General features: G+C 41.0%; 1 protein-coding gene across 1 annotated transcript in view; it reads right to left on the minus strand.

The window, feature by feature from the left end:
- The window catches only part of LOC145414574 (glutamate receptor 1-like), a 576687-nt gene that overhangs the window by 116991 nt on the left and 434541 nt on the right, over positions 1-25155 (minus strand). Inside the window, exons 14-17 of the mRNA XM_080284127.1 lie at positions 24143-24341; positions 18644-18888; positions 16122-16227; positions 13320-13457 (exon numbers count right to left, since the gene is read on the minus strand). Of these exons, the coding sequence (XP_080140253.1) occupies positions 13320-13457; positions 16122-16227; positions 18644-18888; positions 24143-24341 (688 nt within the window). The remainder of the gene's footprint in view (positions 1-13319; positions 13458-16121; positions 16228-18643; positions 18889-24142; positions 24342-25155) is intronic.

Raw genomic sequence — 25155 nt, forward strand, 5'->3', positions numbered from 1 at the left:
GCTTTGAATGATACTTGACTAACTCAGAGAGGCATAAGTGTTACTCTGAGTGTTATTTAGTCGAATGGTGAAAGAGATTTGTGGGCAACTTGACCATGTAGCAGTTTACACTGCTGTCCTAAAGGACTATTACTCGATCCTATGCTACGACTTCCACTTGAAGGTACAGCTTGAGTATCTCTTGACTGACCCGAAATTGGAGAGTGAGAGGCTGTACTACTTAATTTTATGGCAGTAGAGTGGCTGGAATCAAGATAAACACTTGGCTGTCTGGTGTCTGAGGGACTGGTAACTGGGACTCCGAGGTGCTTAGAAGCGATCGCCGACTAAGTGGATGGCATGACATAACTCCCACTTCAAGAGTTATCTAGACTGGTGCCAAAATCAGCTTGCATATATAAAATGGATGAATCTTTGTGTGGAGGGTCATCGGAATTGATGCTGTTAACGAAATGTGATGACAAAACCGATGACCTTCCATCTGAAAGGCTCCCAGGACTGTCAAAAGCAGATGAAGACATGAAAGAATCGACACTCGAAGGGTTATCTGTACTGGCTCCCAAACTTGATGAGAAGGATGAACTTCCACTAAAAAATTTACCAGGATTGTCACCAAAATCAGACGAATGCCCTGAAGGATTATTGGAACTGATGCCAGAATCGAACTGCAGCTGCCCATCGTGCACTAGATGCTGGGATGTGTGCATGGTGAAATGGTCTTGTGGCTTTACCTCCATCTCTGGTCTCCATTCACTTCGAAGGCTGAGGAATCGGTGCAAGGGTTGTGCTGCGCTTTTGTTGGTGCTTCTTCTGAAATGGTGTAATAATGATAGTTTTAATGAAATGGTAGAAGACATTATTATTATTATTATTATTAATGTATTATTGTTATCCTCATACTCATCATCAATGTGTTCTGCATCACCCTAGGTCTATATATCGCAACTCTCTCCAACAGATCATCACCACCGCCTTCATCATGTTACAGTCAATCATAATAACCAATTATGCATTTCATACTTATCAATGAATACCTCTCTCTCTCTCTCTCTCTCTCTTACATAGGCAGAAGAGGTAGTGCAGGCCTTTTCTGAGGACTCGCAAACGTAGGGTAGCCTTTCTGCGCAGTCGATACTCCTTCATTCTCCTTTTGTAGTTATGAACCGCATGCAGAATTTGAATTAGCTGTTGGAGAAAGCATTATTATTTTTATTATTATTATTACTACTACTACTACTACTACTATTATTACTGGATTGAAAATTTGGCGGAGATGTGGTAAATGAGCTTGAATGAACGCATACACAGAGTAAATAAACTGAAAATTAAGACAAAAATATCCCCATAAAACACCTTATGAACTGAGCACTGGTTAGGTATTATGTTACAAAGGCAGACCGTGGTCATGAAGTCAGTAATATTATGGATTTACATGTATTCTAGCGATCACGTTTCTTTACCCCCCTTGCTCGTGGTGGGTCGAAGACAGGGTAGACGACATGCCGGGAGAGCGGACACAAGACACTTTGATGTAAGAGGCTCACTCACCTGAACCACAACTCACTCTCACGGACGAAACACATGAGCACAGTTATGAAGCAGTTCGTGAGTCATTATTCGACTGCTAGACTAACCGTGTCCGCAAGCCTGACTCTGTTTCAGCCCTGGCTTCGACGTCCTTAGAGCTAGGTAGCCAAAGAAATTAGAGATCCAGAAGTATATACAGTTAGGAATACCTGTCGTGTGTTAAACAGATCAACGGTGTTTTGGATTTCGTCAAATTTACAAGTTTGAAAACTACTCGTGGTGTGTGTGTGTGTGTGTGTGTGTGTGTGTGTGTGTGTGTGTGTGTGTGTGTGTGTGTGTGTGTGTGTGTGTGAGAGAGAGAGAGAGAGAGAGAGAGAGAGAGAGAGAGAGAGACTAACAGTGGTTCTATAAACTAACTTCCATACGAAAGACTACGAATGACCATTGCACACACACACACACACACACACACACACACACACTGCCAGACGCCTTAATTCCGTAAGGGTTGGCCACAATCAAATCGACCCCATGTCGCCCGGCCCCCCACCATTTCATTGCCCTGCTCCCAGCTCACACACACCCTCTCACATGTACCTCTCAACCCCATCTCTCCACGTCATCCTTGGCCTCCCCCTCCCTCTCCCCTCCTCCACCTCACTCACAACACTCTCCTCGTTAGTCTGTCGCTCTCCATGGCCTCTACACATGGCCACATCACCTCAGTGTATTTCTCCTAACACTTTCTGCCACATCCACATCCACACCATAACGCTCCCTCACTTCCTCATTTGTCAGTCTCGTAACACCACACCCTCCTCCCAAATAATTCATTTCCACTGCTCTCACTCTTGACTTGTGTCCTTCCAACAAGGTCCAAGCTTCACTTCCATATTTTAGAGTTGGTATCACAATACTGTCATGCAGCGACTTTTTAACTTCCATGGTCATTCCCTGTTCCCTATCACTGCTTTCAAAGAACCAGCAACCCTTATTCCTTGTTGTACCGTTTCAAACACTTCATCTACCAAATTTCCATCCTTACTCATCACACTACCCAAGTACTTAAATGCATTTACATTTTCCATTTCCGCATCATCCAACATCACTGTACATCCAGTGACTCCATTCTTCTCCGGGACCAATTTTACTCTTCCCTACATTCACCCTTAGAATCCGTTTCTTACACACTCTTCCAAACTCAGTCACCAAGCCTTGCAGTTCTCCTTCGTCTTCACTTAACAATAGAGTATCATCTGCACACAACAGTACAGGGAGTTTCCATACGTTGCCCTCTCTCATTAATGTCGCTCCAACATCCACTGCGGTACCTTGCACCTCTTTCAAAACCCTGTCCACATACAGAATGAACAACCATGGACACTTGGTGCATCCCAGTTTCAATCCAACATTCATACAGAAAAATTCACCCAATTCACTATCAACACGCAGTGTAGCTATAGTGACCTCATACATACTCTTCACGGCATTCAACAACTTCCCATTTACTCCTTATATTCTTAATACATTCCACAATCCTTGTCTATCCACACTGTCATATGCTTTTCCCAGATCCATGAAGGCCGCATACTACTTCTTTCCCTTCCCTAGAAACTTTTCTATTAAAGACCTAGGAATGAATATTTGATCTAAGCAACATCATCTCTTCCTAAAATCTCGCTGTTCTTCACCAACTAATTCCTTTGTTATTTCCCAATCTCTGTAAGTAAGTATCCTACCATACATTTCTTATTACACTAAGAAGACGAATGCCCCTATAATTAACACACACACACACACAAACATATATAATATATATATATATATATATATATATATATATATATATATATATATATATATATATATATATATATATTGTTACATAGCCTATGATTTCATCATCCTTTGTGTAATTTTAACGCACAGTATACTGCATGTTTGATCACGAGCGTGTTCTGCCTCAGTTCCCCCCTTCTACCGTTATAGTAGAGTAAGTCGTCCTTTCTGTTGTTCAGAGCGGGATTGTCAACTCTTTGTCCCCATGGCTTCATTTGCGCGTCCTTCTTACAAGTTGTATCAAGCTCTGCCGGCCCCTATATAATGAGCTCAGTCTCTGCATCGTTGCCACTTAGATCTGCTCCTCATTTTGTTCACATCTCTGTCCTCCCCTGTACAGTTATTGTTGTGAGTGCTCAGGAAGTCTCCAACCATCTAGCAGCTGTGTAATTTGAGTGTAACTGTTGTTGCATTTTTTCTTGTGCTGTGTGGCGTAGGGTTAATTCTTAGGCCTAGTGAGGTTTTTTTGTGATTTATGTAAAGGTTCTTTTTGTCAGTCATTTTTGATAATATTTTGTATCTGTAATAATTTATCGTGCATTAACTGAGCATTACCCAGTGTATTTTCATTTCATCAGGGCTGACTTAGATAAATTTACTCTTGCTAATTTCGTATTGATAGAGGCTATTGCAGTTAACCATATATTTAACTTGTTTTTTGCCATTACATTATCCTTATGAGTCCTGAATGTTTTGTTGTTAGTTTGAGCATTAAACTTTAACTTGTAATTTTACCTAACTCTTTTGTTTTGAACCTGGAAATTTACGGGACAGTAGTGATTTTTAGTATTCTCACTTAAAGTGTACATTATCTTTCTCTGTTCCGTAACATAAATTTGGCGACCTCTTATCAGGATATTCAGGATATTATCATAAGGATATTGCTTGATATTTTGTGACTGTGATTTATTCATGATGTCTACTATTACTACACTTGATGAAGCCTAAGATTTTTTGTCAAATGTGCAAACAGTGTTGGATGTAGAAAACAGAACAAAGAATGAACTTAAGCTTGTTGCTCAACAATTGGGAATTGTTGTTCGCTATCATCATTCTAAAGATCAAATTGTTGACATGATTAATGAAAGCTTGTTTAATGTAACTCCTCCAAATGAGCAAACGCAGATTGAATTAGCTAAGTTACAGCTAGCCCTGCAGGAGGCTCGTGTGAAGGAAGCTGAATTTCAAGCACGTGCTAAGGAGGCTGATGTTAAGGAGGCTGAGTTTCACGCACAAGTTGAACTTGCTAGGATTCAGGCAGACAATGAGTATCGCATGAAACAAGGTGGAACTGGATCATCTAGCTCTGATGATTTTGATGTGGCTAAAAATGTTAAACTTGTCCCTCCTTTTAATGAATCTGATTTAACAAAGTATTTTCAGTTGTTTGAGAGGGTAGCTACAAGTTTTAATTGGCCCAAGGAGTATTGGCCAGTACTCCTTCAAACTGTTCTCACCGGTAAAGCTCAAGTAACTTATGCATCTTTGCCTCAGGATCAATCTGATAATTATGATGTAGTTAAGAGCTTGATTCTTAAGGCCTATGAGCTTGTTCATGAAGCCTATAGAGTAAAATTTAGGACAACTTACAAGCAAGATAAGCAATCCCATGTTGAGTATGCAAAAATCAAAGATGATCTGTTAGAGCAGTGGTTAAATTCTAAGAATGTGGATTCTGATTTTGGTAAATTTAAGCAGATGATTTTGCTGGAGGACTTCAAGAGGTGTATTTATAAAGATGTAAGCCTATATCTTGATGAGAAAAGAATAGATAATTTGTCTGATGCTGCAGTTTTAGCTGATGAATATGTTCTCACTCACAAGAGATATTCTAGAGAAAAAAGGAAAGCTGAGAGTAAGTACGTTGCCTCTACTCAGAGTACAGGTAACAGGAAAGAGAATAAAGATGATGTTTCTCAGGAAGTAAATACCAGCTCCACCTCTAGAGTTCAGAAAAGTAAATGTACTTATTGTAGTAAGCTTGGTCATACTACGGAGAAATGTTTCAGGAGACAGCGTCATGTGAACAAAAAGGAGTCTTTAAATATTCAGTCAATTGGTCTAGTGTCCACTCTTGAGAGTTCCCAGAATGCTTTAACTGAGTTAACTGAACCTGCTTTGAGGGGTAACTTAAATTCTCATGATGGAGCTCCTCTTTTGAGCAGTAACGTGGGTGACACTCTCAAGAGTTCATGTGCTAATTTCCTCTCTGATGGTTTTGTCAGTCCTCTGGACAGTAATGACAGGAAATCAGTTCAAATATATCGTGATACAGGTGCTTGCCAATCCCTTATGCTGACCAGTGTTCTAGGCTCTAATGTTAATTCCTATGATGAAACTGTAATCTTACAAGGTGTAGGGAATAATTACTTCTTTGTCCCTCTGTGCAGAGTGAATTTAGAGTCTGGTTTTGTTAATGGTTCCGTTATGGTTGGGTTGGTTGAGACACTCCCAATGTCAGGTGTAACTTTCTTATTTGGAAATGATATTGGTGGAAGTCAAGTGTGTCCAGCTCCTCAGTTGTTTAGTGAGCCAGTGGCTGCGACCCAGGATTGTGATGTCCCTGATGTGTTCCCTGCATGTGCCGTCACTAGGGCTAAGTCTAAAGTTACTGGTGATTTAAAGGATAATGATGATGATGATGTTATCCTAGCTGACACTTTTCTTGCTAATTTGGACCATGCACCAGATGAGGCAATACCCCGTAGTTTTAATAATTTGTCTCGTCAAGAGTTGGTTGAGTTGCAGGTTGCTGACCCTGAGTTGAAAGGTCTAGCTAACTCTGCTTACAGTGAAGAAGAGTCAGCCGGTGCTTCTACTTGTTATTATGTAAAGTCAGGAGTACTTATGAGGAAGTGGAGACCCCCAACAGCATCAGCCGACTGTGAGTGGGAGGTTGTACATCAAGTTGTCATCCCTCATGTTTGTAGGCAGGATATCATTAGAGTGGCTCATGATTCCAGTTTGGCAGGACACCTTGGAGTGAGGAAGACTGTGGCACGCATTTTGAAACACTTCTACTGGCCAGGTATCTTCAGGGATGTTTCCTGGTATTGTAAGTCTTGTCACACCTGTCAAGTTGTGGGGAAGTGTAATCAGACCGAAAAGGTTGCACCTCTAGTTCCCATTCCTCCTTTTGAGGCGCCATTCACCCGTGTGTTGGTGGATATTGTGGGCCCTCTTCCTAAGTCTTCTTCAGGAATTTCTTATGTGTTGACCCTGATTGATATGGCTAATCGTTATCCTGAAGCCATTCCACTTAGAAATATCTCAGCAAAGAACGTGGTTAAGGAAATGCTAGGGTTCTTCACAAAGTTTGGTCTGCCCAAGGAGGTACAGTCAGACCGGGGAAGTAATTTCATGTCAAACGTTTTCAAGCAGTCTCCGAAAGAGTTGGGCATCACCCAGATCACGTCTTCAGCTTACCATCCCCAGACCCAAGGAGTGTTGGAGAGATATCATCAAACACTCAAATCGATGCTCAAGAAATACTGTTTCGAACATCAGAAAGACTGGGATAAAGGTCTTCCATTCGTTGTGTTTGCTGCAAGAGAATCTCCAAATGAATCACTGGGCTTCTCACCTTTTGAACTACTGTTTGGCCATGAAGTAAGAAGACCCCTTAAGCTACTCAAGGAATGCTGGCTGTCGGAGGAAGATGACGTTAACCTGCTGGAGTATGTGATGAAGTTCAAAGAACGGCTGTCCACTGCTTTACAGCTGGCGAGAGAGAATTTAGGAGCTGCTCAGGAGAAGATGAAGACTTGGTATGATAAGAAGTCCAGGTTACGCCACTTTCAGCCAGGAGATCAGGTTTTGATTCTGCTACCAGTTCATGGGCAACCTCTTCAAGCCAAGTTTAGTGGTCCTTATTTCGTGGAGAAGAAACTCAGTGATGTCAACTATGTCATCGCCACACCAGATCGTAGAAAGAGCAAGCAACTATGTCACATCAACATGCTAAAGTTATATCACAGGCGGGACGAAAATAATCCAGTCTGCACTGTAGCTGTTCCACCCGAGTCTGCAAGTGAAGCTCTCCCATGCAGCATGAGCCTGAGTGATAGTTTGGGGAAGAATCCTGATATCATGAATGATCTCTAGACTAAGCTTTCTCATCTACCTCCCGAGGAAAGGCAGGAGTTTTCGGCATTACTGCAGGAGTACCCGCAAGTGTTCCGTGCCACTCCAGGAAGAACCACTGTGTTGATGCATGATGTCGATGTTGGAGACGCAAAGCCAATTAAATTGCCTCCTTACCGTGTGAACCCAGTGACAGTTCCTCTCATCCAGAAGGAGCTTGGCTACCTGTTGGACCACAAGATGATTGAGCCCTGTCAGAGCGAGTGGAGTTCTCCTGTCACTCTAGTCCCTAAGCCAGGTGGGTCACAGCGGTATTGCATCGACTACAGACGTGTTAATCAGATAATCAAAACAGACACTTACCCTCTCCCTCGCGTGGAAGATTGCATAGACAAGATCGGAAAGACTAGGTACATAAGTAAGTTTGATTTGTTAAAGGGATACTGGCAAGTACCTATGACTGAACGTGCTAGGGAGATCTCATGTTTTGTAACACTAGGAAAGACTTTTGCATGTTCCGTAATGCCATATGGTATGAAGAATGCACCAGCCACTTTTCAGAAGCTCATGAATGTTGTAACAGAGGGTTTGGCAGGGTGTGTTGTTTATATTGATGATGTATTAATCTTCAGTGACAACTGGAAAGATCACCTATGCCATGTCAGTAAATTTCTTGAGTGTTTAGTTCAGGCTAATCTTGTAGCTAATTTATCAAAGTGTGAGTTTGGTCAAGCTAAAGTTCAGTACCTCGGGTACGTAATTGGTGATGGACATGTTGCACCACCAGGAGCTAAGGTTCACGTTATAAGTGATCTTCCCAGACCTAAAAGTAGGAAAGAGCTACAAAGATTTTTGGGAATGGTAGGTTATTACCGGAGATTTGTTCTTAACTTTTCAATTCTTGTATCACCACTTACAGACCTACTGAAAAAGGGAGTTAAATTTGTCTGGACTAATAACTGTGAATCCTCTTTCAACAAACTTAAAGCTATCCTATTAAGTCAGCCAGTGCTCGCTACTCCAAATTTTGCTAAGCCTTTTAAGATGGCTGTTGATGCAAGTGATACAGAAGCTGGGGCTGTTTTGCTGCAAGAGAATGATCAGGGTATTGAACACCCTGTATCTTATTACAGTAAGAAGCTCACTCCACCTCAAAAGAACTACTCCACTATTGAGAAAGAGCTTTTGGCCTTGGTTTTGGGTTTACAGCATTTTTCATTTTATTTGTGTTCTGGTTTTGACCCCATAGTCATTAATACTGATCATAACCCACTGAAATTCCTTAGTAAGTTTAAAGATAAAAATCAGAGATTGACAAGATGGAGTCTACTTCTTCAGGAGTATTCATTAGACATACAACATGTCAAGAGGAAAGAAAATGTCATTGCAGATTGCTTAGTTAGACTTTAGACAGATTTTTTTAGAGTAATAAGAAATTTCCTTTGTAAATTTCTTTTTCTTTGTGGGGAGGTGTTACATAGCCTATGATTTCATCATCCTTTGTGTAATTTTAACGCACAGTATACTGCATGTTTGATCACGAGCGTGTTCTGCCTCAGTTCCCCCCTTCTACCGTTATAGTAGAGTAAGTCGTCCTTTCTGTTGTTCAGAGCGGGATTGTCAACTCTTTGTCCCCATGGCTTCATTTGCGCGTCCTTCTTACAAGTTGTATCAAGCTCTGCCGGCCCCTATATAATGAGCTCAGTCTCTGCATCGTTGCCACTTACTGTAGATCTGCTCCTCATTTTGTTCACATCTCTGTCCTCCCCTGTACAGTTATTGTTGTGAGTGCTCAGGAAGTCTCCAACCATCTAGCAGCTGTGTAATTTGAGTGCAACTGTTGTTACATTTTTTCTTGTGCTGTGTAGCGTAGGGTTAATTCTTAGGCCTAGTGAGGTTTTTTTGTGATTTATGTAAAGGTTCTTTTTGTCAGTCATTTTTGATAATGTTTTGTATCTGTAATAATTTATCTTGCATTAACTGAGCATTACCCAGTGTATTTTCATTTCATCAGGGCTGACTTAGATAAATTTACTCTTGCTAATTTCGTGTTGATAGAGGCTATTGCAGTTAACCATATATTTAACCTGTTTTTTGCCATTACATTATCCTTATGAGTCCTGAATGTTTGGTTGTTAGTTTGAGCATTAAACTTTAACTTGTAATTTTACCGAACTCTTTTGTTTTGAACCTGGAACTTTACGGGACAGTAGTGATTTTTAGTATTCTCACTTAAAGTGTACATTATCTTTCTCTGTTCCGTAACAATATATATATATATATATATATATATATATATATATGATATCTCATCAGCCGTTTGAGTGTCCACTGCAGGACCGGCCTATCCCGACCGAATTGGGGACGATACAGCCAATGTAACTCTACCAAGTGGCTTAGGCTGTCTGGTAGAGAGTGTATAGGGTGAGAAGTGCTTGTAAGTGTATCTGTAGTGTTGGATTGGCTTTGGATGTGTGTGTAGTCTGCGAACCAAGTGTAATCGGCCCGCGCAAGCCGACTGGGTGCAAGCATACTTTAAAGTATGCGACACTGGTTCAACTACAGCATACCTTAGGTCCGCCAAGCAGTACGTGATCAGAAGAACGCTCCCAAAGTTTATTACCCTTGCGGGGCGCGAACCCTCGTTCTTCACTGTACGAAAACGCACACTTTACCACTGTACCACGGAGGTTATAATATATACCGTATATATATAGATAGATAGATAGATAGATATAGATAGATATAGATATAGATAGATATAGATATAGATAGATAGATAGATAGATTGATAGATAGACAGATAGATATATAGATAGATAGATATAGATATCGATAGAGATAGACAGATTGATAGATAGATAGAGGTAGAGATAGATATACAGCTATAGATATAGCAAGCTAGCTAGATAGATAGATAGATAGACAGATAGATAGATTCCACAGAGGCACTGTATTGCACAGCTCACTTCCCTTACACATGAAATACTGTGAACACCAGCTACTTCTAGTGGTTCAGAAACAGTGTTCGGGAATTGACGAATTTATGTGAAATAACTGAGAACACCAGTTAATGGAAGAAATTCATCCATATACAGAATGTGTAATGGTACAGTCAAAGAAACAACTATCTTTCCACTTCCGCTTGAAAAAAAAATTACAACATTCGAAATACTGTACACTGAAAACCCTATCTCCGCTGGTGCGTGTTTCAGATGTTTCGATTTTTTCGCTATGTATTCGTCAAACTTTGGAAAGATACTTGTCTGTACACTTTAGGGTAGATGACCCGTCCATCCCCCTTTATGGCATTACATGGTCAAAAATTTTCAAGTCACCTCATGGGGCGTCAACCTATGCAAGGTTGCCATTCAGACTGGTGCATTCTAATCACTGACGTTGGTAATATTTCTTCCCTGTTTATAAAAATCACTGTACTGCCAAACCTAAACATAATACACAAACATTATAAATAATCTGTGCTACAAAACTTGATTTGCAATGGGAGTGTGTAGGCAAACGGGTGCTGCACATTTATCATCGGGAAATACTACAATAGCAATACATTCCATGATGCTCCTGACTGTTCCACTTTAAGAAGGTGAGATGTGACCCATCTCCCTATCTCTCTTCCCTTCCTTCAGTAGCATCAATCTTCATACCAAGCCATCCTTCAGTCTCCTCTCCTGAATGAATATAACCATCATCATCATTATTTATGTGAATACGGTTTTATACAGTTCAGGGAAGACTACTCGAACTGAAAGGGTTGGATATTGCTTTCACATCACCTTCTCTAATAGTGTTCTGCTACGTTAAATTGAACACTCTGGTAGTAGCAACCAATTTACAATAAATAAATACATAAATAAGTAAAGTCATCGTATTCCTGCCATCACAAAGTATATATTTCCTGTAGTACACATGAAACCAAGCCATCATAATGCCTCCTCTCCTGAAAACATTAAAACTAGTCAACATTAAGATGGTTTAGATTTGTCTTTTACCACCCAGTACTGTTGCTTAGTCAATATTTACTTAGGCTATTTGTGCCCTCCTCCCCCACCGAGACTCATAGTAAAGGGGTTCACCGCTCCACTAAGATCTTTTCCCCAAATTGAATAAAATCCATCGGTAGCAGTATAAATGGAAGTCACCTATGAAAGGGGCTTTAAGAAATAATTTCTAACATTTTCAGAACAAGACGACTTACTATCTATCTATCTTTCTAACCAGACGCCTTAATCCTCCACAGTGTGGCCATAAATGAATCACCTCCATGTCACCCTTGACTCCGTTATCAGGTGGCCCTACCTCCAACTCACCCCTTCCTCAGTCATACATCTTCCCGCCCCACCCCGCCACCTCATCTTCGGTCTGTTCCTCTTGTTTTATTCAGAGAGTCTGTTCACCGAATTTTATAGAGCTGCCAAGAATGGGCCATCCAGCCTTCTGCAGTTTTCCTCCTTTCCTATACTCTTATATTCCAATGTTTTACTCACCATTCTCCATCAATGATGTTACGAAGTCAACTTCATCATCAGAATGCAGTGAAGTCAAATGTCCTCCTCTTACCACACAGTGTATAGTGGCTTCTGCATAAGTGGCTACTTGGTTATAAGGGACTCTGTGGACAGCCAGTTTCACTCCTCTGTAACGCAGCAGGAAGCGCAGAGGACGAGTAGATGGGGAACTGGCGGAAGAAGACATAGGTTTACTAGTGTTATACTCGTATAATTGATCCACTGCAGACCCGAACCTTTTCGGGGGGAGAGTGACAAGAATTAACCCTTCCTCATTCTCCCTTAGTAAGGGGTGTCTGAAAGGAGAATGGAGCTTGTGAATGTCGATGCTTCATATATATATATAGATAGATAGATAGATAGATAGATAGATAGATATAGATATAGATATATATATATACTTATAATATATATATATATATATATATATATATATATATATATGTAAGTATATATATATATATATATATATATATATATATATAAGTAAATATATATATATATATATATATATATATATATATATATATATATATATATATATATATATTGACATTCGGAAAGTATCTCTTTTGTGGGAAGCCATTATGAGAAGCTTAAAAATCTTCTACGTATTCATTACTTTCAGTAAAACAACCACGGAAGAACTGAAAAAAAAAAAAAAATCAATACTGGTCCCTTATTCTTTCACTCACGTATCAACAACACTAATGGACAAAAAAATTAATATAAGCTCTTGAACATTACATCCTTTTTCTCAGTCTCCTTCTCTGACACTCAATTTGTCCACATTAAATAACTAAAAAATGCCTTTCATGTTGTTTGCTGCGTATTAGGCTAAACTGTCAGTTTCCCCTAACTTACAGTCCCAGTTGTGAGCAAAAATGTTGTACTACTCTTAAACATATCTATGACATATGAGTAGCTATAGCTGTATTATTAAAACTTGCGGGGTGAAGGGTACGGAAAAGTCCTCACTGTACTATAACATTTTCTTATGCAACTGGCAAAGGCAGAACTTGCATGACTTCTTAACATCATATATGACTGCATTATTTAATATGAAATGCAGGCTAATGCAGGGTTGGGGCTTTAAGCAAGGCTGCCGTAGTCCAAGGCATTTACGGGCACATGACCAGCATACTCCCCTTCATTGAAAAGCCTTCAGTCAAATCTTGGAGACTGAACCTATGTTAGGTTGTCACCCAGATTGTAATGGCTTAACACACCACCTGGCACCTTAAAAATCAGAAACATCCCCTCACTGACTCTCATTTTCTTAGGGTATGCATACACCCTCGCCCGCTCATTTTTAACAAGTAGCTAAAACTCATTGGCATTACTTACCTTGGCTCGGCTGGCGTCCATTTTCGATTTGTAGCAAAACTCTATGATGGCCACGACCATTGACAGTGCCAGGCCTCCAGTCAGGATGTAGAAGATGCCTGCTATTTTGCTCAGAGTCAAGGTGCTGGTGTGGGTATACTGTGATAAAGAAAGGGCTTTCAGTTTTACACACACACACACACACACACACACACACACACACACACACACACAAAGAGAGAGAGAGAGAGAGAGAGAGAGAGAGAGAGAGAGAGAGAGAGAGAGAGAGAGAGAGAGAGAGCACCATGAAGCACAGAACAAGCACGTACGTCAATCATGTGACCTGCACTTAGTCGTGAAACATCGAAAGTCGGGTAAAGAAATTGTAGATGTGAGCAAAAGAAAGTGTGGGATGGATTGGAAGTTAGACGAGCAACAGAGCTGAGGAAGGAAAAGTATAGCCTGTGGAAATGGGTGTTGTAGAATTAGTGGTACTGCTGCAGTCAAATTAGATTTTAAAATATCCTCCAAAAATGAATGTTAGAGGGGTATGGAAATGTGCACAGTGAGCAAGGGAATGGGAATGATGATCTAGAAATTTGGTGAACAAAACATGCTTACAACATTAATTTTTCTTTAATTCTTCTCATTCTGTTTCCAAAAAGACCTGATGTAATAGTTTCTCTGACAGTGTTTAGCAGAGCACATGACAACTCTACACACATTACCGTAAGCGGGTATGACCCATAGTCTGTGCCAGTTTGGGGTACTGGGAAGATTACTAACTGACTATCGGTTACGTGAGCGTATCAGGGAAGATATTTCTTGCAAAGTCACAGTCTTTTCTGGAATACAACCTTGGGAATACTCGGTCACATAAGGGGAAAAAGTCGTCAACAACCACAACAACACCAAGGGAATCCTGGACACATTTAAACAAAAAATCACCACCACAAAATTAAACGTGAAGGGAGAACTTACCTGCCTAACAAATCTTCTCTATAACAACCATAACAACAACAACATAAACTATCTTTATAACCTTGTCAGACGAACACTGATACAACCTTTCTGAGCCAGGCAGAAGAAGTCGAAGTTCATTATTTTTGTACGAAATGTATCTGTATATGTCTGTGTCGAAAACTCAAATCCCAGAAAGTATTGGTTGCAGAGGGAAAAGTTATTAATAAAAGTTGTTTAGAGTCACAACTTGAGGTCACATGTCACTCAGCCAGCACTGGAAGTCATCCATGACAGATACACAATAGTCAAGCTTTCATCAAACAGTATTATTACAGTCTACCTGGCTCACAGATGACGGGTAGTCTTGTCTTCACTGAAGTTCTTCGGTATGAAAAGTACCCTCAACTAAATAAAAGCTGCTGGTGGTGGCACGAAAATAACAATGTCCTAGCACTGAAGGGGTTGAGAGATGAAGCCAAACATGAAGATAGCAGGGATATAACATCAATACATATACTCTACACACATATACATATACACACATACTTCTGTATATGAATATACTGTACATACAAACAATTGTGTGTGTATATATATATATATATATATATATATATATATATATATATATATATATATATATATACGTGGGAGTTGTTATATGCTGATGATTTGGTGTTGATTGCAGAGAACGAAAGGGAGGCGGAGGAAAGGTTTAGGAAGTGGAGAGATGGTACGGGGCATAAGGGTTTAAGGGTAAATGCAGATAAAACAAAAGTGATGATATCTAGGGTTGGTGGCGGTACTGTCAAAGACGAGGGAGAGTGGCAAAGTGCAGTTTGCCACGAGGGCGTGGGAAGTAATTCCATCTTGTGCGATGTTTGTGATAAATGGGTGCATAAGGGATGTAGTGGTATCAGAGGTAGACTGCGAGATAATGCTGATTTTATTTGTACGGTGTGTCGGGGAAAGCAGGTGGAGATTGTCAGACGTGAAAGGATTGAACTTGCTGGTGAATCTCTTGAGTGTGTGGAAGAGTTTTGTTATTTGGGAGACATGTTGTGTGCTGGAGGTGGGGCTGGAGCTAGCTCTGTTGCTAGGGTGAGAAGTGGTTGGAAGAAGTTCAGGGAGCTCTTGCCTCTCCTGACATTGAGAGGACTCTCCCTACGTGCTAATGGGTCTTTGTAAGCAGCATGTGTTAGGAGTGTAATGCTGTATGGTAGTGAGACCTGGGCAGTGAAGGAGGAAGATATTCGCCGGCTCAGACGTACAGAAATGACAATGATTAGGTGGATGTGCAGTGCGTCCCTGCGTCCAAGGCCTGGAGGGGCTGGGTTTACGATGGAAGAGTTGAGTGGTAGGATGGGACTGGAGTGTATTGGTGTTGTGATGAGGAGAGGTAGATTGAGATGGTTTGGACATGTGGAGAGGATGGGGGATGATAACTGGGTGAGGAAGGTGAGAAGTGTTAATATTGGGGGTGGGGTTATGAGGGGTAGACCGAGAAAGACATGGGACGAGGTCATTAAGTGTGACCTCAGGGTTAAGGGACTGAACAGGGAGGCTGCAATGGATCGTGCAGCGTGGAGAGCCGCCATTAGGTGATCAAGGGCCGACGCATGCAAGCATGTTGGAGCCTTTAAAAACGAAAACGAAAAAGAACCTGGTATATAAGACGTTATACCGGTAGGGCAACTCTTGCACATGCTTGTAATGCGTTTAAGCCTAAAATCACCATTTTGACAGATTTCAAACAAAAAAGTTTTCAAGGGATAATACTACTATACTTACTACTACTACTATTAATTATAATAACTGCCATACCACTACTATTATTACTGCAAACAGGGCGATGCTAACCTGCATATCTTTGCCACATTCCGAATTATCGAACCACCACTTGTTTTTTAGTCTGAGTAGGTCTCCACTCTCCTTCAGGCTCAGTATTGCCAAATTGAGGCTTTCCCTGTGGACAGTAGGTAAAGGGGATGATTAGAACAGAATAGTAAGAGTGGGGATGAGAATGAAAGAAAAGGAAAGAGTGACGTGGGTAGGGGATGGCGAATCTGGTAACTTGTGTGTGTGAGGGAGGGGGACACATGCGTGCAACATAAAAAAAATACTATATAGGCTCCCATACCACAATAATTGTATTGTAAAAGGACAGAAATATCCGCCTAGCTAAAGCAATTTATCGACAGCTCATCTTCATCCCACTACAACATCCTTTTTGCACACGTGCTTTGCTCCGAAACACATAAGACCCATTAGGCTTCATTCGGCTGTAAGCAAATACGCCATGACACCAGCGATACCCCCTCACCCAGCCCCAGTTTCACGACCATAGTAAATTCGGCGCCTGTGCATGAGTGAGATAGGTCTGAGGCATTCCATATGGGGCCTTAGGTAAGTCTGTCGCCTTAACCCCTTAACCGCGGGGCGTCACTTTCGTGACGCTTGGGAGCAAGGGATCATACTGCGGGGTGTCGCTTTTGTGATTCTGTGTTATTTTGAATTCACCCGGGCTTCCAAGTGGGGGCTTGTATCATCTATCAGTACTGCCAATGTCCAACACTAGTCAGCACTCCTAATCTCATCTGTACTCCCATCCATTGTTGACAATTTAGCCATTTCTCCCCGTTCTTGACTCCCCTCCCTACCCCCCCCTCCATTACTCTATCCTCTCGCCTGCCCGGCCGTGCTACGCTAAGTAAATCTTCCCTGGAATTTTTCACTGATTTCATCCATTGAAATAAGCCCTATGTCCTATTCTCATACCAAATAATATATACAACACGTGCACTCGTTCGCTAATTTTCGCTGTTTTTTTCCCCTTGAAATATGCCGTTTAATCTATTTTCGTAATAAATATACATGTAAGGAGGGAAGGGAGAAGCCTAAGTGATATTTACATTCACCTGGAACTACCTAATTTATAACGTATTGTCTAGATTTCCTGCCAATCATTTCAGTGCTAGACATAGCTGTTTCAAGAGCTAACATTGGTAGCTCTGAATATCCCCTAAGTAGGCCTCCACCCCGGCCCTCCGTTTTCAGTTTACTCTCATCTTCCGAAGTGAGAGTACGTATGTTTCTTCTTGCTGACTTCAAGGACTTTTTCACCCCCATGCAAAGGGCCCTGTGACCTTTACCTCCTACTAAACCTCGTGTGGAAAGAGGTAAAGGGCTGACAATTGATAAAAGAGTGACTACGATCTTTCTATCGAGTAAAACAGTGCAAGTGGAATTGTAAATAATGTGTAAATAATGTGTAAACAGCAAGTGAAAGTAATGAATGTAAATATACGTGAACAATGGAAAATAGTTTTATAAGTTACTTCAAGTGACAGTGCATAACAAAGTGTAAATAAAATAGAAATGTAAATAACGTAAATAAAATAGAGAACGTAAATAGAAATGTAAGCGAGTAGTATTATAAGAATACGAGTATATACCCTAGGAGTAATGAAAGTGAAAGTTTCACTCTAGCATGTCTGAATGCTATGAGTTATGAGAGTGAAGATGAAAGTGACGTTCACTCTCAATGCTAGTATACAGGACGAGAAAGTGAATGCTACGTATTTTACTGAAAGAAATTGAATCCCTACTGTACAGTGACAATAAACTAATACTAGTGAAGGAAACTTATGGATAAAGACTGTACATATATATGTGTTATATAGTAATAGAAATATAAAGTGTGAGGGGTTTTATGAATAATAAATGACAGAGTACCATGAGCGAACTAGTGCCAGTGCGACGATCAGACGCGCTCATAATTTCCATTGCTTTCACAGTGGTTTTTTTTTTTGAGTACGGATCCCAAACTACTTGAAAATTGTAGAATAGTGTTTATAGTGTTTGTATCTGGCTGTGGTAATCATATTACGGGTTGTCGGGAAGTGTAAAGTGGAGACTTCGTTACCCTACTTCAGAGGTCTCCACAAGTTCTACGGTAACCGACGAAGGCTCAACAATCATTCCAGGAGAAAGCTGAAGGTATGTGCCATAAGCATATAATAATTTTATTATTCTAGGACTAATAACTGATTTTTGGCAAATATTTTTTGAGAGTCTGTCAGAGCCCAAACAACCCCGCGGGACACGCAAGTCATTGGTAAACAAGCCCGCGGTGTAGAGGTTAAGAACTTCTGTGTACCCAGGTCCAGGTTAAGTCCGATTTTTCATAGTGTAGCAGGGGAGTGTTCATTTTACTCTTCATACCTATCCAGCCTAGGACTTTTCGAGCTAGGAGTGTCAGACACATCCCCCAATAACCAGTTCTGTATCAAAGATCATCCCCATGCAAGACTATAGCAAAATTATGTTCCTGAGCTGAACAGGTCAAACAACATTCTAGCCATGACATTTTCTGTACTCACTTAAGCGGCGAGTGTGGAGGGGTGGCCACGCCGTGCCCATTGGAGTTTAGGTTATGTCCAATCTTCATGGTGTCGCAGGGACGCCGTCCGTTGATGTAGTCGTTCTTAACACTCTCCAGCAGAAAGGCGTACTTGCCCTTCGACGTTCGTACCCTCTCGATGCCTTCCTCGTACGTGGACGTGAATACATGCTTACGGGACGACATGAACTCCCATATTCGACTATACACACTTATCTTGGAACGCTGTAAAAAAGGGTGAAAAAAACACCGGTATAATCGGACTCAAGAAGAAAAAATGGTTATGATACAGATTTTGGTAACAGCAAGAAAAATATTGAAATACAGAGTATTCATGAACGGTAAGGTGAAATCGTACGGTGATATGTACAATAAAATATGCTGATCCCCTCACAGTGCGTGGAGGTGAACAGATTCTTGCTGGAAGACTTATGAACTCTTATGGAACTGTACACACTAATCTTGGAACAATGGAAAAGAATAAAATGTACTGGTGTTAGGAAGGATGCATAATCGGATGTGTGAATCATAAACGAAGTAGAGGAAATGAGAATTTGGGACGTACAGAAGTCGAAAAAGAGAAACCCTGCAAAACTTTGGGGGAGAGAGAGAGAGAGAGAGAGAGAGAGAGGATGAGGGAAGCAGAAATGGTAGAAGACCTAAAATCCATTAAATGGGGAGTGAAGATGATGCCATTTTTTTTTTTCCATTTCCCCCCCTCTTTTTTTTTTTTTTTTTTTGCTAACTCAGGTTTTTATACGAGTGCAAATATACGCTGGATGGTTTATATGCCGTATATCGAAACGGTATATCAGCAGTGCAAAAGCATTCTATAAAATAGTTGTCATTGTCTACGCCACCACCATCATCCAAATCACCACCTCAGCAATCACCACCATACCCATCAACACCAAAGCATCACCACCATCTAATCCATGTGTCCACCAATCCACCCCGAAGTGCTGCTGGAACCTCTTTTTTCCCTTCACTCCGATTCGATTTCATTTGTGAAAAAAGATCTCGTACCAAAGAGGTTGATGAAGGCCATGCTTAACCCTTCCTGTTCGAAATGTCTGGAAAAAAAAAAAAATCTGGTAGCAGCAAGCAAAATGGACAAGATGTCAATGGTTCTTTTAACTTGACCCTGATTTTTGTTTTGTTGCAGTATTTCACTTAACTCGGTGGCAGAATTATACAATACTGTGAGTCCTTAACTTTTCCACAGCACTTTTTCATGACTAGCATCATACTCTAGTGACATTCTCTTGTTAAAATTCAGTTTTGAAGGTGGAGAGAAGGCAGTTTTAGGCCAACTTTGAGTAACGAGTGAATATTGAAAAAGACACCCCTTCAATCCAATGACATGCTGTTCACTGAATTCTGTGTAGGACAGTTCAAGGGACAACGAGCGGTTAAGACAATAATCAAGAGAACACAAATTATTATCAGAGTGGGTGGTATTGTAACCCTTGTCTATTTTTTGATATCTGTAATTACAATAACCAGAATATACTTACATACAGAAGCTAAACCAAAAAATTGAACACAATGTGCATCACAGTGCAATCTTAAATGTAACATTCGATGATCAATTTAGCACACTAACTCTCAATGTCTTAGTACTACAGTATATCCAATGTAATAATGTGTTTATGTTAACACTGCACTGTACTTATCTAGTAGTTATCAGTATTTAAGTATCACACATTTACCATACGTTCTGTATCTAGTTGTCACCATATCCAAGCACCACACACTTTTACCTGATGTATCTTTCTTACTTATCACAATATTTCCTTAACTGTTCACCAAATAAGCCACCCAGTGATAATGTACATCTAGGGGAACATGGGTGAAGTACCGAAGCAAAAACAAGCGGAGACCCAATTTACAAATGGCTGCTCTAATTTGTTAGTAGTTCCTGCCCATCTGCATTACAACCCTGGTCACCTTACTCCACACTACCGAAATGCCTTGGGCACAACTCCACACATTTTCTGCTTAAAACACAAATCTGTAATTAACACACTGCATATACCACGATCGTAACTCCACATAGCAGCTAGAGAAAGTATGATGAATTCCACCAATTACAAGTTAGTATCAGTATATGGATTGAACGAGGAATATATTCCAGTACTCAAGTCTATACCCAAGAACGTACCATACTGTATTACATTTAAAATCCTCTGATCATGATTCTGTGTTCATATAACCATGTAACCTACAAGAAATAAGTGAATTACACCAAGTACTTTAGGCTATAGGCCAGGGAGTAGACTGTAGCACCAGTCGAACAGGGCAGTACTCCCAGGGTGGATGGAAAGCAGATGTCAGAAAGATCTGGAGCTCTCGTTTCATCAGCCCTCGGGAATTGATTCTGACCAATCCCCTCTGCTGAACTTTTTCAGTGTTTCACTAACACAGAGAGTACGCCAGGGTGCTGTCCAATGCAAGTTCCTCTGTCATCAAATTACACACTACACTTCTTATTCAAAATTTTGTTGATATGGAATCTCAATACCGAACCTTGAAGTGCCTAGGGTGGGGGGGACCATAATAGCCCCCGTCATCCAGCCCTCTCATGAGGACGACCGAACGAGATGCCCGAAACCACTGTTTGACTTGACACTTTTTTTTTTTTTTTTCATTTCTACAACATTCGCGGCCTTTCCTCTAACTTTTTCTCTGTTGAAAACCACCTCCCCTCCTCTAAACCTCACCTTCTCCTCCTCACGGACAATCAACTGTCTGAGACAACTGATAGTAAAACCTTCTCTGTATCCTCCTACTTTCTCTATACCCATTTCAAAGCCAAAGGGGCTATTGTTTATTTGTATGCAACAACGTATCTTGCTCTCAAGTTCCTGAACTTGAATCTTCTGAATTATCTACCCACTGGCTTCTGCTATCCTCTCGCTCTCTGACTAAATTTATGTGCGCTGATTACTTATCCCCTAATTCTACGATGAAAATTCTTCGACTCTTATTTCTATGATGGAACACATCCTATTAATTTCTTCTTTCTCTGAAATCTCCATTCTAGGTGATATCAGTGTTTACCGCCATCTTTGATTTGGCTCTCCTATCACTGATCCACCTGGTAAACAAGCCTACACTTTTTTCTACTTTTAGTGACCCAGAGAAGCTTGTACAGCACTCTACCCTTATCTCTGACTGTCTTGAAGAGAGTTCCAACATACTTGACCTCTCTCTTACCACTACTCCTTCTGTTTATGCTGTTAAACTTTTTTCTCCGTTGGGCTCTTCCAATCACGACCTTATCACCTTGACCTGTCCTATCGCTCAAGGCCTGTGGAGACTCCCAAGAAGTGGCAGCTATGGCACTTTGGAGCTGCTGACTGAAAGGTCCTCAGGAAGTACTTTTATGATTTTCCCTGGAATGACTATTGCTTCCTTGGCTGGGAGCCATCTGAGGGGGTTTCATGCATTATGGAGGTTGTTCCCTTGGGCATAGAAGCATACGCTCCTTTCACTTATCCTGTGACAAATGAAAAAAAAAAATGGTTTAACCACGCTTGTTCTAGTGGTGACGGCCGCCTGAGGACACTGCAGCACACACGCACACTCACTCACTGTGGCCGCTCGGCACAAGGCCAGTAAGACTACCAGGTCTCTTCACCCAGTGGTACTACGCAGATGTAGTGATGTCACGGTGTGGTGGACTGTCTCCTCCCATTTTTCTCACTCACCCCACAGCCTTTGCTGTGGGGTGGGTGGGGGAAGCTGCTCTTGTGACAGCTATGGGAGAGAGGTAGAGGCAGACATACCGTGACTCCAAGTTTTTTTTTAATTTGTTCAGTACTGTTTTAGTTCTTATCGTTTTGTTCTAGTTATCATCAGAAGAATTTACCCAGGTTGGTAAGAGACTGTGGAGTGAAAGGGATAGTGGAGTTGGCTAATGGTGATGAGTTAATGTAACTTCATAATGCTCCCAAAATATGTTCATTTCTCATCAGTTCCTTAACAATCATGTATTCCATGTTTTAATATTATTAACTGGAGCATGGACGCTGAAGTTAGAGTATATAATTTGCCTCATTAAACAGAGGCCTGAGAGAAAGGGGGAGAGACGGGAGAGAAAGGGGGTTGAGGAAGGAAAAGTGAAAGGATAGTTGCCAAGCATTTCCAGAATACTGAACACCCCAACTCAATTTATTCCTATTGTATGCAAATACCTATTAGAATGCACATTAGGTCGAACAGTAAAGGTGATTGCTAAGCTTATCATTTACAACTGCCTTGACATGGGCGGGAAATGAAACAGTTTATATGCTGGAATAATATGAACATTAGAAACTCGCTTAACCAGTTACTCTTTTTGTCAATTTTTGCTAAATGATTGCATGATTGAGTGATTATTCATTGCATTTAAATGTTATACTCCACAAATATATACATGCACAGCAACGCACAATAAAGCTATCATAGAACATAAGATGAAACAATTTATCACTGTTTATCACTGTCTGGTAACCTCTTCTAAGGTGTGTTCTCGCCGTGACGGTGTGCGCGAGCTGGACACAAATTTGCCCTTGTATTGGCCTTGGCTCGGCACCATTTACTGAAAACAAGCAACCATAGTTCCTTTATGTTAATCCGGTCAGCACTATATAATATGGATGAAACGTATATATTTATATGTATGCATGTGATGCGATGTCACGAGTTGTAAACAATTATTTTTCAGATATACAGAGGGTAAATAGTGACAGCCGAGGTATGGTAGTGGCGAAACATCAGTTTCTCAAACGTGTACTCCGTTTACGCGCAGATGACAAACTTCATCGCCAACATCACCTGCATTCATTACACAACACAGTCAGGCTCTGGCTCCATTATGGATTTATGACCCTTAAAGAGCTTTCCTAGCATCGTGTGTATGGTCACTGCAGACGACCCTGATTCAGCTCTGTCCAGACTCTAACGGCTGATGATGTCACAACAATGCTATCCACAATCCCTGAATGACCAGCAAAGCATTACAATCAACCAAGTGACAAAACTCAGTAATTTCGTGTTTGTGGCATGACACTGTTACCATGACAACCCAGCCTCCTCTTGCTACGTTTAGACGACTCTGGGATTGGGCGAGACTTCAGACCACTTCAGAATATGAGCCTCTTCAGTGAATATTATCGCCTGGAAGTAACTGGAATACAATGAAACATACCTCACTGGACTGAAAAAATTAAACTAACTGGGATTCATACACCAACCAGAAAACACACACACACACACCACACACACACACACACACACACACACGCACACACACACACACACACACACACACACACACACACACACACACACACACACACACACAACCACCAAAATCCGATTCATTAAAACAAAGTAATATTGAACTCATTTGTAAAACTTAATCCTTTTCTTTATATACCATCAATCAACTACTCAGTCAAAATACATATTAAAAAAAAAAAAAAAGGCTCACCTCGAAAAACTCCATGGATGATCCCCCTTGCAGCGTGCCATACTCCACCTCAGTCTGACCGGCCAAATCGTCCACAGAGTTGATGGGGGTGACCAGCCTCTCGACGGTGAGGAAGGCGGCCAGGTTAGCGGTGTACGAGGAGATGATGATTAGCGTGAAGAACCACCACACACTTCCCACAAGACGACCCGACAGTGATCTGCAAGGTGAGTAGGAATGAAGGTAATATTCTGTGAGAGTAAAGGGTGTGAAGAGAGCTGTGAGGGAAGGAAAGTGTGAAAATGGTGTACTGATGATGACGATGATGATGATTAGCGTAAAGAACCACCACGAACTTCCCATGACACGGCCCGAGAGCAACGTGGATGGACAGGAGTGGTGGATGCACTCTTCTGTGAGGGTAAGGGTACATTCACACTGAGGCCGGAACAGAACATATTCAGACGCAAACTGACCGATCTTAAATCTGGTTAAAATCTGTAAATATTACGTCTCGTTTCATAGGCCATGTTCTGCATGAACTGTTTCTTATTGCCACACGCTGCCACTGAAAAACGGACAGGCCACAAAATGAACCAGTGAAATTAAATTTTCTTTGTTCATTTTTTTTTTTTATATCAACCTACATAATCGGACATTCTGCGTCAGAGGAAGTATATTCTGGCCTCTGTGTGATGTACCCTAAGAGGTATGAAGGGAATCTATGAGGGAAGGAAAGTGTGTTGAAAATGAGTATGGGTGTTGATGATGTTGATAATGACGATGATGGTAAGGACTGGCGTAAAGAACCAAGGTAAAGAGAATATAAGGTAGTTTCACATCGGGGGGACGGGGACCAAAAACGTGTCTCAGTCTACGCATGACGTCACAGATTATCCAGACTTAGGGTCTCCGCTTGATAGTGAGGCCAGTTGCTCACCTACCTGCCTTGTGATATGAGCTCCCTGGCCTATATAGATTACTTTTATTTGCATCCTAAACTGCATGCAGAGCAATGAAAAGGTTGATGCTAT

This window comes from Coenobita brevimanus, chromosome 1, assembly GCF_032717465.1.
Source record: "Coenobita brevimanus isolate Jiangsu-jjx chromosome 1, ASM3271746v2, whole genome shotgun sequence".
In the NCBI taxonomy this organism is placed as follows: domain Eukaryota; kingdom Metazoa; phylum Arthropoda; class Malacostraca; order Decapoda; family Coenobitidae; genus Coenobita; species Coenobita brevimanus.